Genomic DNA, 14,856 nt, shown 5'->3' with positions numbered 1-14,856 from the left:
TGAGGTGGAAATTGTTTCGGTCGTGCACCCTGTGCAAAACCATACAGAGAAATCTCTTGAAGAGGTAAAGGACTTAATTGTATTGTATTGCATTGCACTGTAAAATTGCCTATATAAACTTGATACAGCTGCTAATATTTAAACTTTTACCTCCATCAGAAGGTGCCATGTCCCATCTGCTTCGAGAGCTTCACACCAGTTTTTAGAAATACATGCAAGCATGTGTGGAGAAAGGTATTTTAGAGCGAGTACATTAAGGTTCATTTTACATCTCCTTTGCACTTTGTTAGAGATCAACATGTCCGTCTGGATGAGAAAACTGACATGGGCCACAACGATGGAAAGGCAATGGAGAGGCAATTCGAAAGGTGCTGGGTTCTTCATTCTGCTTGGATCTTCATTCTAAAAAAGCTCTTTATTCAATATCAGTAGTTTACGCCTGTTAATTATGAGTTTTGTTTGGCAGTGTTGATGACGTATTGGACACAATCTCTGGAAGAGTAGACGTAGAGAAACGTTTCAATATACAAATCTCACGAACAAACATTCTCGAAAGAGGCCTTCTACAGTGGCAGCGTCAAAAAGGCAGTTCACCCACAGCTACCCTGAACGTGACCTTCTTTGGGGAGGCAGGAGTCGACACAGGAGCCCTCCGAAAAGAATTTCTCACAGGTAAACAAAAACAACAATTTTTGCATTCTTACATTTGACTCTTAATTAAAATAGTCTAGATTTATGGATAATGTCTGTGAAACTTTGGTTGAAGGGCTGATTAACAAAGACTCATGACATTCTTTTTCTTTTAGTCTTTGTTATACTACTTATCCTTTTTTGTATTTAAACGGGGTTAGACATTAATAAAATACTTGTAAAATAGTATCCTGATTATTAAAGTAAATGGTCTTTGTACTTGTGTGTAGAAGTGGTGGCAGGAATTGAGGGTCGTTTCTTTGAAGGACCTCAACAGCAGCGGATCCCACGGTACTCTCTGAATGACTTAGACAGTGACCTCTACAGGTTTGTTTACTTTTAAGCATGTACAGTAAGGACCAACTGTTCATTTTTGATAAATGTTATATAACATAAAAAATGTATTCATGCTCAATCTGTGTTAATAGGACAGTGGGAGAGATTTTGGCTGTTAGTTTGGCACAAGGTGGCCCCGCCCCTGCCTTCTTCAGCCCATGGACTTACAGTTACCTCTGTAGTGGACGTATAAACCAGAAGGTTCTCAACAGTGATTCAGTGGCAGATGTCCAGCTGAGAGAGTTAATTGACCAGGTATGAGTTCTATATTATGTAAATGCTGGGTTAATAAGAAATAAGCATTTATTTTCCAATTATAGTCATAGGTTTATATTGAATATGGTAAAGAGATGTACTTCTCGGTTTTCAGGTTGAGTCGGCGACTGAGCATTCAATTATAGGCCTATCTGATGAAATATTGAATTGTGGATATACTGGAAATGTCTCCATTCCAAACAAGGACACCATTGTTCGGTATGCTTGACACTTATTTATTTTTGTATATTAAAAGATGTTACACGAGTACCTTTTATTAAGGATTGCATTTACTTTGTAATTTTGTAGTTCCATCATACTCCACGCAGTGCTGCGGCTGCAGCCTATGTTGGAACAACTAAGGGAAGGCTTGCAGCTGTATGGACTCCTTTCACTGATGAGTCAGTACCCAGATATCTGCCAGCCCTTGTTTGTTTCTGGGGAAGATGTAAAAGTGAGCAGAACAAAAGAGACCATTCTTTACAATTTGATATTAAAGTTAAGGAGTAAAGAGTACATAATTTATATCTGGATTTGTTCTCATCATAGGTCAATGCAGAGTTTGTCATGACATCCATTCTTCCTCAACTGAGTGACAAAGGGACTACCAGGCATCAGGTTGAGCTGGAGATGATGAACTTCATTCAGGACTTCCTATATGAAGGTATAAAGTTTTTGATTTACTTCTAATGAAGATTTAAATGTAAGTTGTTTTAAATTACAAAAGTTGGGTTTTTAAATTTGAAGGCATTGGGCTTGGAAAAACATTAAAATGTCCTTGAATTTAATGTTTAAGATGTTGTAGGAATCCTGAATTACACAAACTTGATTACCTTTTTTTGGATCAGACGTTCTGTGGTTAAAATACCTCAGTACAATTCACTTGCACTAAAGGAAAACTACACTTTAAACTGTCATAACGGTTTTTGTTTATTTTCCTCATAGCTGAAGATCATGGGCATGTAGATAAAGATGGCCTACATCCCATCACACCTGCAACGTTTCTGCAGTGGATCACAGGCCAGGGTCACGTCCCACTTCTTCCCTCAGAGAAGAAGGACTTTGCAGTTGTGATCCAATTCAATCATGACTGCAGTGCAGACTTTGGGCATCACAGTGTCTGTTACCCTGTTGTGACAGCATGTGCCAAGACAATCACCTTACCTGTGAGACATATGAGGCCCTATGAAAAATTCAAAAACATCCTGACTGAAGCGTTTCAATTAGGCCAAGAATTTAGCAATGTGTAATAAGGTAACCATTAACGACCTCTGTTCCAAGTTAACCTTACTGTTTAAGTGTTAAAGGTTTAGCATTGACTGCTTCCAGTCAAGTAATCTTAAAAAAAAATGTAATGGCAGCAATAGAGTGGTGCAGTGATGACGTGTTTTTGTAGGCTGACCCGGAAGTAAGCTGCAAGGGTTCCCTCAACAAAAAAGCAGTGGGATTTCTCCATACTGTAGGATATCCCATTGCTTTTTGTCGAGGGAACCCTTGCAGCTTACTTCCGGGTCGAACTACACAAATACGTCATCACTGCACCACTCAGTTAAACATTTCTTAAAGAAAAACAAACAAATTGATATAATGTTGTAACATGTTGCTACCCAGAACTGTGATATGGAAAATGTTAAGGGTGTAAAGGTGTTGATGTCTAAATGGTTAAACCCTTGAAACATGTTTGCATTTAGGATGCATGATTTAGTACATGGTTCAATACAGCTAAATAAATGTCTCGGCCGTAGGACCCAGATGGTCTTGTAACATCAATATTGGCCAAAAGTCCTGCCATATCCTGCTCACTGAGGGGACTTTCAACAGGTGGAAGAATCACTCCAGAACTGGTCTCATCTGGCTCACTGGCAGTGTTGAAATCAAGATCTGCATCCTCCATTTCCTTGATAAAAATTAAATATCAGTCATGGATTTTAGGGGACCAAGAATAACTTTAAGCACCACAAACACTAGAGAATGTAAAGAATAAAAACGAAACACTTTTTTGCCTTTTCAACGGTACACCTATCAAAAGAGGTGATTTTGAGGTCTTACAAAATGCATTTCAAGTGCAGTCTCATGCTTTGCATTTTACATTAGTAAGCAAGTTTTATGCAATTTTAAAGAAAAATATCTATCTTTCATTTATTTGATGCTAGTGATTGTAAATTCCATTGAAACATGACAAATATAATTTTTACCTAGCCCAAAGGTTCAATACTAATGTAATGAACAGCGAAGTGCCAATGCCAATTTCTTTCATAATATAAGTTTAATGGAGTTCCTTTAATTTTGTTAAGCTGTTTTAAGCACAATACTTTGGTCTAATATATTTTAGTTGAAATAGTTTGAGAACACTGGCCAAAATTATGTTGATACAATTTTGCTTGAAATAAACATGTAATGAGTACCTCTGCAAGGTCTGGAACATCAATAGGATTATGGAGGAGTCCCATTGTCCACAGTTGGTGTGGGGACAAATTTCGCTCTGTCCTTAGAGGGTGATTATCCCAACCCATCCTGAAGACATTGAGATCCCTCTGAAGACGCGGAAGAAATACATGCTGGGCACAGAACAGGTGGATGCTATCAGAAGGATCTAGAACACCCTCATCCTCGAGGCTGTGAAGAACCTCGTAGTGCACGTTTGAAACAGCCATCCAAACATCTTGCCACAAACGTTCGATTCTGTTAAAATAAAAATCATCAAATTACACTCAAATTGGACAAAGCACAGTATATTCACAAATGATGGCTTTGTGTTTGTCATTGTTTGACATTACTTCAAAAAATGTACCTTTGATTGTGCACACTTTTCCCTGACATGAAGCTTCCCCTTCCACAGCCCCTTATAGTGAACATGCATCGCGCTATGCCAACATTTTCCACTCCTTGGTCGGCTCTTACTCTTAAAAAGATGAATCACACACATGAAATAAAACATTACAAAAAGTTATGACATGGAATTTTTAAGATTTCTTAATGTAGAAGAAAATAGGCAAGTTATTTTTATTATTGTCGTTTTTTAAAGACAGGTCAAAAATGAATATGTAATGGTATAATGCAAATAATCCTAAACATGGTTTGTTTGGAGAGACAGAAGGTGACTTAGTCATCAAGTATTCTATACGATATATTTTATCATCAATAGGGCTTTGGACAGATTGAGGTTGGTTTCACTCAGATTTATTTCGAGAGTCGTACTTACTTCCTGACTCGGTTGTGAATAATTCTTGGGTCATTTCAGTGATCAAAACATTGATCATTGTAAGTGTTATACAAACCATTATGCATCTTTTAATGACAGATAAGGCCCAAATTAGAGTACCACAGGGAGCCACACCTAATGTTGGCCTTACCTTAATGGAAAGCCATACTTTTGCACACCCTCCAAGAAGAAGTCAAGTGAAGTCGATGCTTTATTATTAGTGGCAGCACCCAGGTACATGATCTGCAGCAGAGAAAATTATTAAGCAGAATAAATAAAAGCAGATCTCTAAATGTGTTTAAAAACCAACACCAGACATTCTTGCTACAAGGTTTAAGATGGATACAAACTAAAAATATAGATACTTTGAAAGGAACTGTAAATCATGCAGCAGGTTTAGTTATTGACCAATAACTGTCATTATCTGACTTATAAATAATCGTTATTTGTGAAAACAAACTTACCTTCCGTGAGAAGCCATCAATCCCTCCAAAAATAACAAGACCATATCTTTGAAAAACAACACAAAATCACTTTTAGTGTCTGTTATTTCTTATGTAAACAACTGTGACAGGGCATTTTAAAACATAACTTTTTTAATTTGTACTCCATTATCCTTTATTGTACATAGCATGTAAACATCAAATGTGTGGCGTACCTGATGAGTTTATGATTTGTGTCGATGTGTACCAAGTGCAGAGGACCCTGAACAGAATATGTCCTTCTTGCAACACACCCCATCCTTGCCATTCTTGTGAGTACACCCACAGAATCAACACGATGCATTGATGAAGACACTCTCTTCCATTGCACACGGTGACCCATGCCCTTCAGGATTCCTTTCATCATTCGATATCCTACATGTGGTGTCCTGGCCTTAACTGACCGAACCAAATTGTCTAGTTCATCATCAGTTAGGGTACTGTAGGACTGTTTTATGGAAAGGCCATTTTCATGCATGCGCCTTTTGACTGTCTTCTCAGATACACCCAGAAGTTTTGCTATGGCCGACACTGGTAGGGACAAGTCTTCTATTAAGCCTTGTAGTTGCTGAGGACAGACAACATATTTTGGTCGTCCCATTTCTCCTTGCATTACTGGCACCTGATGAGGGGTCTGATTAGAGATGTCTTCAATATTAACGAGCCTTGACAGCTCAGTCAAAGCATTGATGACATCCTGTGGCATATCAACCTGGCCTGATAGCAACCTAAAAAGAGCCATCTCCTGGTCCACTGCAAACTGCAAATAGTCAACATCTAACGGCAGTCTTTGCGTGATCTGGGAAATTCTATTCAGTAGTCTCTGAAGAAAGTCCCTTTTCAGTTGCTCCTAGAAAAGACAGACATCAATTTACCTTATTGCACTGGATTAGTTCATGTTCAAATAATAAACAGCATGAAAAATATCGTTAAGGACATGTGCAAAGAAAATGACTGCAACAATTATGCTTTGTAAACAAACTCTATAAAATAGGTGATAAAATCAAAACATAATGTAAGTTATTACCAATCATTTTAAAATAATCATTTAAAGAGAGGTGCTGTGTGAGCACGGTTATTAAAGTGTGTGCTGCTGCAGCCACAGATGAATTACGGTCGCCACTCTGGCAAAAACAGATTGAGAAACACGTGAGCTGGACTCTATCAACATAAGGGAAATTCACTTGCACTGACTATAGCTAATAGCATACACGAGTAGCCTCAATGCCATGGTTAGTTTCCCGCGTTGCCACATTCATTCCCCACCTCAAAAGGCCTGCCTTCCTTTTATGTATGTCGCTATAATATTATTATCATGTCTTAGATAACTTCTAAGACCATGAATGGAAAAAAGTTAATATTTCTTACCTGTGCGCTGGTGCCAGCCATGGAGCCAGCAGGTGGACCTGACGCCATCGCAAAATCCCAGCCAATACTATGCTGCGTTCACGGAGCTACGTGGAAGTGGGGAAGGACAACGCTTCATTGCGGATACGTAATTTCACATTCGAGCACAGTTTATTGCTCTTATACCGCAATTTTTGCCAACTACGATGCTCAACAGCTCGCTTAACGGTACTTTGACGCTGGTATCAGTTTTGTTTACCACCAATCACGGGAGTATTGTGTATAGAAAGTGTGTAGTTATATTTCTTGCGCTACCTAACATCCATGAAGGCATCATGACAGAGGGAGGGCTGTCACTCAGGGTGACAAACTACTCTTTGGTAGGCCCCGCCCCCCCGAAGCAATATCAGGGCCAAAGTCTGAAAGCGAAAAAAAAGATCTGAAAACGAAAAAACGATTTGAAGGCGAAAAAAATAATTGAAACCTGAAAAAAAAAGATTTGAAACTGAAAAAATAATTGTTTTGAATCTGAAAACGTAAAATCTGAAACTGAAAAAAAGAAGTATTCAAATATCAAAATATGTATAAAAGTGAAATATGAAAATACATATGTTATTATTCAAAAAAATTGCTGAACTGAATCAAAATAATATTCAACCTGAAAAATTATTTCAAATACTTTTTTTTTTTTTGAATACAACATTGTATTTTTCAAAGTTCAGATGAAAACTTGGACTTTCAAATAAATTGTATTTTTTCGAATGATCAAAACTTATGACCCTGAAATAGCTCCATACACTCCAACATCCAATCACAGAGCTTGAAGACTAATCACGGGGTTTGTCAAGCAAAGCACATGGTGTAGTCCCAAACGTTAGCTGAAGATTCTGGGTAGTGTAGTGTCTTCTGCCATCCTAAACTCCGAAAAAATATTTGTTTCTCCGAATCGAAGGGGAAAAATACAAAAGTATTGAACACAATTTAAACCAATCAATGTTGTGTAATTAACAAGGATAATCTGGTGTTTTTGAGTTGATGAGTAGTGCAGATATCACTGTAAAATTAATCGACAGTAAAGAGAATACTTACTTCCGGGTGTAAAATCCTCCGTTATCCAATGGGAATGGACGCTCACATTGCCTTTGAGACTGTGTTGAAATTACACCCTCGCCTACTGATTTTAATTTAACCATATATCGAGCCCGATCGTCGATTTCAAATGTGTGCTCTAAAATGATATTTATAAATTACTATTATCATTATTATAAGCAAGACAATAAATGGCAAAGATATGTAGAAAATAACCGTATTTAAGATACGTTCATAACAAACGTAACGTGGGAGAAAATATGTTTCTAGCTAAACGTAATTGAGAATGCAGTTTAGTTCTGTGGGAACGTAATTTTTAGGAGACAGGGTTGAAATTGAACATGTGAAAATGCCCATCCAAAAACCATGCTCAACATGTGAACTTTGTTCCTGTATTATTTAACATTAATGTAAAAAAGCAGAGGTATTCTGTGTTTTTTTAGGTACATATGCAAAAATAAGCATAACGTAAAGTTTGAAAATGTGCCCAGTTGGGTTTGAACATCACAAAGGCTAAAAGCTCATTACTTGTAGCTAACGTAAGCCCTTTATTGTAAGCACCATGTTGACTGAAAGGATTCATACCCTATCACCCACTATAGAGCACTGCTCTCAAAATGCTGGGTTTGTGCTGGTTATTAATCTCAAAAAGTGTTTAGGGAGCCAGATTCTTCAGCTTATATGTTTCTCTACTATTTAACCATTTCTCCACATTTAAGAGTAGGTTTATGACCTCATATTTGATAAGGCTTATAGTTAGGGCTGGCTCAGGCGTGCCTTGGATCTGTGCAGAAAAACTCTCTCCTTCTTTCTCTATCTGTATGGACTAATGTCACTTAAATGCATTTATCAAACTTTTCTCATTTTGCTGCTATATATTTTTGCTCTACTATATTCTGTTGGCAAATGTCATAGTTTTTACTCCACTGCTTTCCATCCATTTAGTTAGATACTTTGCACATTAAGATTTTAAATACAAAATACAACATTTTATCATAGCTAGCCAGTAGAATATAAAATAATTCAAATAAACTTCACTTTTAATGAACACATTATGCATCATGTGTTCCCCCATGTATGAATATTTATAAAACAATAATTTAAAATATCTGGGGCTTATTTGTACCATTCCGCGTAACGAGTACTTATTTTTGTTACTCAAAGTATATTTGTATGCATATACTTTTGTACTTTTAGTTATGTCAGGACTTTTACTTGCAGCCGAGTATTTTTACGCTGTTGTATTGCTACTTTTACTAAAGTAAATATTCATAGTACTTCCTCCACCACTGCTTGCAGGTTACCTCTGGATCCTGAGTCTTGGCTGGGCCTGTTGCCATGGTTCTGCACATTTTATTCTTTTTGGCACCACATGGAAACAGTTTGACATCTTTTTGGAACTACCTTCTTCCGTCTTTTTCTTAAATATTATTCCTTGTCCGTTGCAAGGGTCTCAGGACAGAGGGTATTGAATGCTGCACAGATTGTAAAGCCCCCTGAGGCTTTCTAACGTAATTTAACCATCTAAAATAAAACCATAGGTCATATTTTAATTGGACTCTGCTGTGTCATTAAACACCATGATTTTAAGATTTTAGTTGTAGTCCTGGTTTAATTGGCCAACTTTTAACCTGCTGAAAATGATGGTGGATCATCTGACTGGTATTCACACTACTGTTTCTCCAAGCCTTGCAGTCTCAGATACCTGATAAGCTTTTTCACATGTTGAGAAGTTAGGAATATCTTAAGGCAGAGATGGAGTACTCGAGTCCTGGACTCGGACTCGAGTCGGACTCGAGTGCCGATTTTCGGGACTCGTGACTCGACTCGGACTCGCGCACTGATTGACGCGACTCGGACTTGGACTCGTGAATTCTCGCGCACGATGACTTGGACTCTGACTCGGACTCGTGAATCATCGCGTACACTGACTTGGACTCGGACTCGGACTCGTGATATTTTCCCCCCATGATGACTCGGACTCGACTTGTACATTGACGCTCCGACTTGGACTCGGACTCGGACTCGAGCAAGTTTTCTATGGAGTCTGATGTCCTCTATCCTGGCGTGTGCACCGGCTGCGAGGCGAGTTCACGTACTGGGCCCCGCTATTCCAGTCTAAAGATGTCTAGAGACACACCCCGCATCCTGCTGTATGCTTTCACACATTCTGGTTCCACATTGGAAAAGAGCAGCGCAAAATGCTCTATGTGGAAACAATATTGAAGAGAAGGCTCCGTAACACATTACTCTAAACATCGAGTTCAGACATATAGGCTGTCTTGAACACTATCATCAGAGTAACGTGATCTAATCAATACATAAAGATTCAGCCGATAACACGAAAGCACACGGCTACTTAACATGCAGAATGACGTCATTTTGCATGTTAAGTAGCCATGTGCTTTCTGGGGCTTAATCTTCATCAGTAAACCGATTTAACCGGTAAAAGTTCCTTCAAAATAAGAGTCCCGATCTTATTACTATCAAAATAAAAGTGCAAAACGAAAACCTTACCATAGAAAAATATTGGCATACAAATATAATCACTTCTCTAAAAGGTAACTCATTTTAAACATTGTGTAGTGATCACTGATGCATACACTGGGGTTACATAATCCAATCATGGAACTACAGGTTGGGGGTATTGTTTCCGCCCGGACACATGTGTTGACGGTACCTACTGTGTACCTACTGTGTGTCCTCCCTTTCTCTTTCTCTTCTCTTCTCGGCTCGACCCGACAGCATGTGTATTTCTGCTGCTCAATAAAGCCAGATTTGTACCTTCGATGCACCGCCTCCGACTCCCTTCTCTCGGCACTACAGTGGTGACCCTGACGTGATGTCTCGCGAAGGATCCGGGACTGGACCGAACACGGCAAAAAGCAGACTCTGCTTTTCTCGAAATGCCGGAGATTTTTGGGGACCTCCGTTGCTGCCACGTGCGCACGGACTGAGGCTCGGTGCGCCCCACGGAATGGACGCGGACGACGCTCGCCATTTTCACGGCTTTTCGGCTCTGGGGGACGGCAAGCCTTCCATGGGGCCGGTACGCGACCGTGCCGGGTTGGTTCGGGACGTGCGGCTGCATGTCCGGCCAGCGACTGACGGCCGCCGAGAACGGCTAGCGACGACTGCTAGCATCAGCTAACGCCTTGCAGCTACCGGCGGCTATCGACAACCGACTGTTTTTTTTAATTTATTTTTAATTTTTTTGTGGTGCCGGAGAGGGGGTTCGATCATGTCTGGTCGGCCTCGCGTGGATCCTCTCGCTATTTCGCCCACCTGTTTTTGTTCGTGGACGGGACGACCATTGTTGAGCTTTTTCTGGTGTCTGAGAGGAGGTTCGACCATGTCTGGTCGGCCTCGTGTGGACCCTCTCGCTGTTTTCACCACCTCGACGGCGGCTTCGGACGTCACACAGTGGCGCGCTTCTGGACCCCGTCTCGCCTCTTCCCTCACCTCGGCGGTTCCGGACGTCGCCCATGCCTTCATCGGCCCGTGGGTGGCGCGCTTCGGGACCCTGCCTGGCCTCACCTCTGACCGCGGCTCACGGTTCGCCTCGACGGCGCCCCGTCTGGCCTCTCCCCTGTCCACGGCTCCTTCCTCCCGAGGACTTCGTGCCCGCCGCCGCTGTGCCTTCGCCTGCGGCCGGGCAGCGCTCCTCCCGGCTGGGGACCACCGGGTTTTTCACGCCCGTCCCCTGGTCTCGACACAGCGACCCTGCTTTCTGCGGCCCCCTGACGACGGCCCGTTCCGGCCCGCCCTCCGGTGGGGTTGCCCTCGCCTTCGTTGGGGCCCCTACCCTCTCCTGCGGCCCCCTTCCGACGGCCCGTTCCGTGGCCCGCCCTCCTCGGCCCCTGTGGTGCTTCCTCCCGACGCGAGGATTGTGTCCATGGTTGAATTCTGGGGGGGCTTGTGTAGTGATCACTGATGCATACACTGGGGTTACATAATCCAATCATGGAACTACAGGTTGGGGGTATTGTTTCCGCCCGGACACATGTGTTGACGGTACCTACTGTGTACCTACTGTGTGTCCTCCCTTTCTCTTTCTCTTCTCTTCTCGGCTCGACCCGACAGCATGTGTATTTCTGCTGCTCAATAAAGCCAGATTTGTACCTTCGATGCACCGCCTCCGACTCCCTTCTCTCGGCACTACAATAGTTTATTTATATATAATAATAATAATATTAATATTAGTAATAAGCTTTATATTTGTTTAGCACCTATTACAAGAATTGTAGCCAAACTGGCTTCACAGCAGTTCAATAGACAGATTAGTATAACATGACAGGATAAAAGCAATGTAGAGGAGCAGCTACATTTCAACACATATATCCACGAAGATTAATACATGAAGACTTGTGACTCGGACTTGACTTGGACTCTTCTTAGGTGACTCAGACTTGGACTCGGACTCAAACACAGGTAATGATGACTCGGACTCGGACTCGACTTGGACATTCCTTGGGTGACTCGGACTTGGACTCGGACTCGACTACGACTCTCCCTTGGTGACTCGGACTTGGACTCGGACTCGAAGAGTGGTGACTCGAGAGTGACTTGGACTCGTGAATTGGTGACTTGACTACAACACTGTCTTAAGGTAACTATCTTAATCTGTCATTGATGTATTACTTTAGTTCTTTAAATGTTATGATGAGAAATGTAGCAGTTACGTACATTTATTTAGATGGCACGTGGAATATTTTTGACATCCTCCTGGATCCATCTCGTTTGTACTGCTTACATTATCTTTTTATCTGACAATCTGATGATTGTTATAATTTTATAATGTTTTTTAATCTGCAGACACGAAATCTATCACACATCTGTTTGTCCTGGGAAAACTATTCTTCCTGAGGTTCCTCCCATTTTATTTTTCATTGGGCAGTTTTTTCTTGTGCGCTATGAGGGGCTCAGGACAGAGGGTCTTGTATGCTGTACTGTAAACACACAATTGTGTTATTTTATGATATTGGGCTATATAAATAAAATGTGATTGATCAAATACATACAATTGATCAAATACATAAAACATTTGGAGAAGGGCTGGAGTATATCTCAATTGGTAGAGCTGGCAGCCCAAGTGGCGGGGCCAAGCAGAACACTCGTGTTCAAATCCGGTCTGAAACCATATGCCGCAGGTCATCCCCTCTGTCTTCAATTCTGTCTTTACAGTAAAGGCTGGTTGCCCAAAAAACCTGGAGAAAAGCAGTGCTTTTAATGCCAACTCGTTGTGAATTGCAAAAATCATTGTCATCTTGGTTGTTGATTATGATGGAGGTTGTTTACAGTTTGTTACATGAACAGCTAGTGTAGGTCAAAAAGGTTGTTCTGCTAAAGGTGTACTACACAACACAGGAAGTAGAAAAACTACGAAAGAAAGTGAGTGAGTTTAGTGGGTGGCGGGCAAATGTAAGCTGTGTGTGTGTGAGTGTGTATGTTTGTGTGTGTGTGTAAGTTTGAGACTATAGATTCAAGCAACTTCATTTCCAATTGAGATGGGAACATGGAAGGAGATGGAAACACATACATCCATCTCCAACTTACAGCAACACGCACCCCCACAGACACTCGCACCCCCCCAACACACACACACACACACACACACACACACACACACACACACACACACACACACACACACACACACACACACACACACTCGCTGCCAAGTCGTTGCCAAGCGGCGATAGGAAGCAGATGTTGGAACAATGCGCAGCGCCTCTCAGAGGCAGGACGGGGAAGAATGGGCTGGAGCTTTTCTTACAAATGTGTCACTCAGCTCCCCGCAGTACATGCACAGATATGAGCCCAGTAATTACTGTGACAATGCTGTACATACACATACACACATCCACATTTGTATGACTTCACCTCTGAGGGCGTATGCACACAGTCTCACAGGAAGCTGAGGAACACGGAACTGCAGGAGAAGAGAATCAATTAAAACCCAGATGTTTTGACAAAGAGAGAGAAAAAGGTTTTACAATGTTAAACAAATGGAAATTACACAATACATTACATCACAATATAAATGCTGTAATTTCATAATACAGGAGCAGGAGAAGCTGGCTCATTCATACCACCAACAGCTGAGTGCTCGACAACAAGAGTTAAACTGATATTCTATCATAATGAGTGAGCTGTGTTTAGATCCGAAATACATGATCACTTAGCTTATCTGCAACAATTCTAATTTACTTCTTTTACATTTTGTTGTTCTTAAATTGATCACTGTTTTGTAGTGCTTTGGGTACTGCATTTCTTTTACATCTTTAGATGTAACTGTTTGCTTAGTTTTCTCTTTGAAGCTATTGTTTTTGCAAAGGCTATCATGTGGCAGTCTCCCCCCCCCCCTAGACAGGGCTGTGTTACTGTGCTAAACTTATTGGCTACACACTGTGTGGCTGTGCTGGTGACTAAAACATGATCTGTGTTCAGCTGTTGACATCTTTAGTAGCTTCTGTTTGTTGAGTTCTAGTTTTACTGCTACACAATGTTCCAGTTCATTCTTCAGATATCAGCCTTTTCACTGTGTGCTGATGCTTTACATCTCTAACAGAGATCTGTGATGTTACTGCTGATGCAAACATCCCCTGCTTCTGCTTTTCCACCAGTGAAGCTTTGAGCTTTGAGAAATGCATTGGATTTGTTACAGTTTTAGCAATACTTAGTAAGTAATGCTACAATATAAGAATGAACAGGTCTACACAAAAAGTTATGGGCATGTCCAATTTGAAACTGCTAGTGAGAAAGACGAAACGGCTGCAGTAAGATGTTAGTTTAAGATGTGCAACCGTCACAGTTAATAAAACAGTCTAAAAAAAATATTGCCATTCATGTTTTGCCATATATAGCTGCCATTAGCTAGCATGCTACGTAAACAAAGCACACAACATCTCTGACTACAACAGACACACACCCCTTTTCCACTGAAGTAAGTTATTTTCTAGTTCTATGCTGGTGCCCTTTTGGTTCTCAGTTGAAACTTGCGGACTGCTTCTTCACCGTCCACAGCTCTGAAGAAGCCGTGTCATGACATTACGGTTCACGCCAATTTTTCTTGGCAAAACCGCCGTGAATATGACTCTCAACAACAACAATTTTGGATTGCTGTGCTCATGTTGCTCTTATACTTACAAAGCCAGATTGAATTTAAAGGGGACCTATCATGCAAAATGCACTTTTGTACGTCTTTTATACATGAATATGTGTCCCCGGTGTTCCAGGGAACTCACCAAGTGTCAGAAAACACAACCCTCTCTATTTTCCTCCATACCCAAATCTCTAAAAAAGGGGCTGCAACGGATTTGATAAAAACTGATCCAGATTTGAACACTGTCCTGACGTCAGGACGGTGGCGCTACGGCTATTGGGCCAACTCCACCAATCAGGAGGAGACAACCACGGCATTGCCGTTCGAAAGCGCTGGAGACGTTGTAGTAC

General features: G+C 41.1%; 1 protein-coding gene across 1 annotated transcript; it reads left to right on the top strand.

The window, feature by feature from the left end:
- The first annotated feature begins 202 nt into the window (after nt 1-202).
- LOC117474929 (G2/M phase-specific E3 ubiquitin-protein ligase-like) lies at nt 203-2,673 on the top strand. The gene is made up of 9 exons (XM_034120962.1): nt 203-234; nt 291-368; nt 467-672; nt 921-1,017; nt 1,119-1,281; nt 1,397-1,500; nt 1,591-1,735; nt 1,831-1,945; nt 2,227-2,673. Exons 1-9 carry the CDS (start codon nt 221-223, stop codon nt 2,529-2,531), a joined length of 1,227 nt encoding a protein of 408 aa, XP_033976853.1. The 5' UTR covers nt 203-220; the 3' UTR covers nt 2,532-2,673.
- The last annotated feature ends 12,183 nt before the right edge of the window (nt 2,674-14,856 follow it).

Source organism: Trematomus bernacchii, unplaced genomic scaffold (genome assembly GCF_902827165.1).
Source record: "Trematomus bernacchii unplaced genomic scaffold, fTreBer1.1, whole genome shotgun sequence".
NCBI classification, from domain to species: Eukaryota; Metazoa; Chordata; class Actinopteri; order Perciformes; family Nototheniidae; genus Trematomus; species Trematomus bernacchii.
This window is presented reverse-complemented; position numbering and strand designations above follow the sequence as displayed.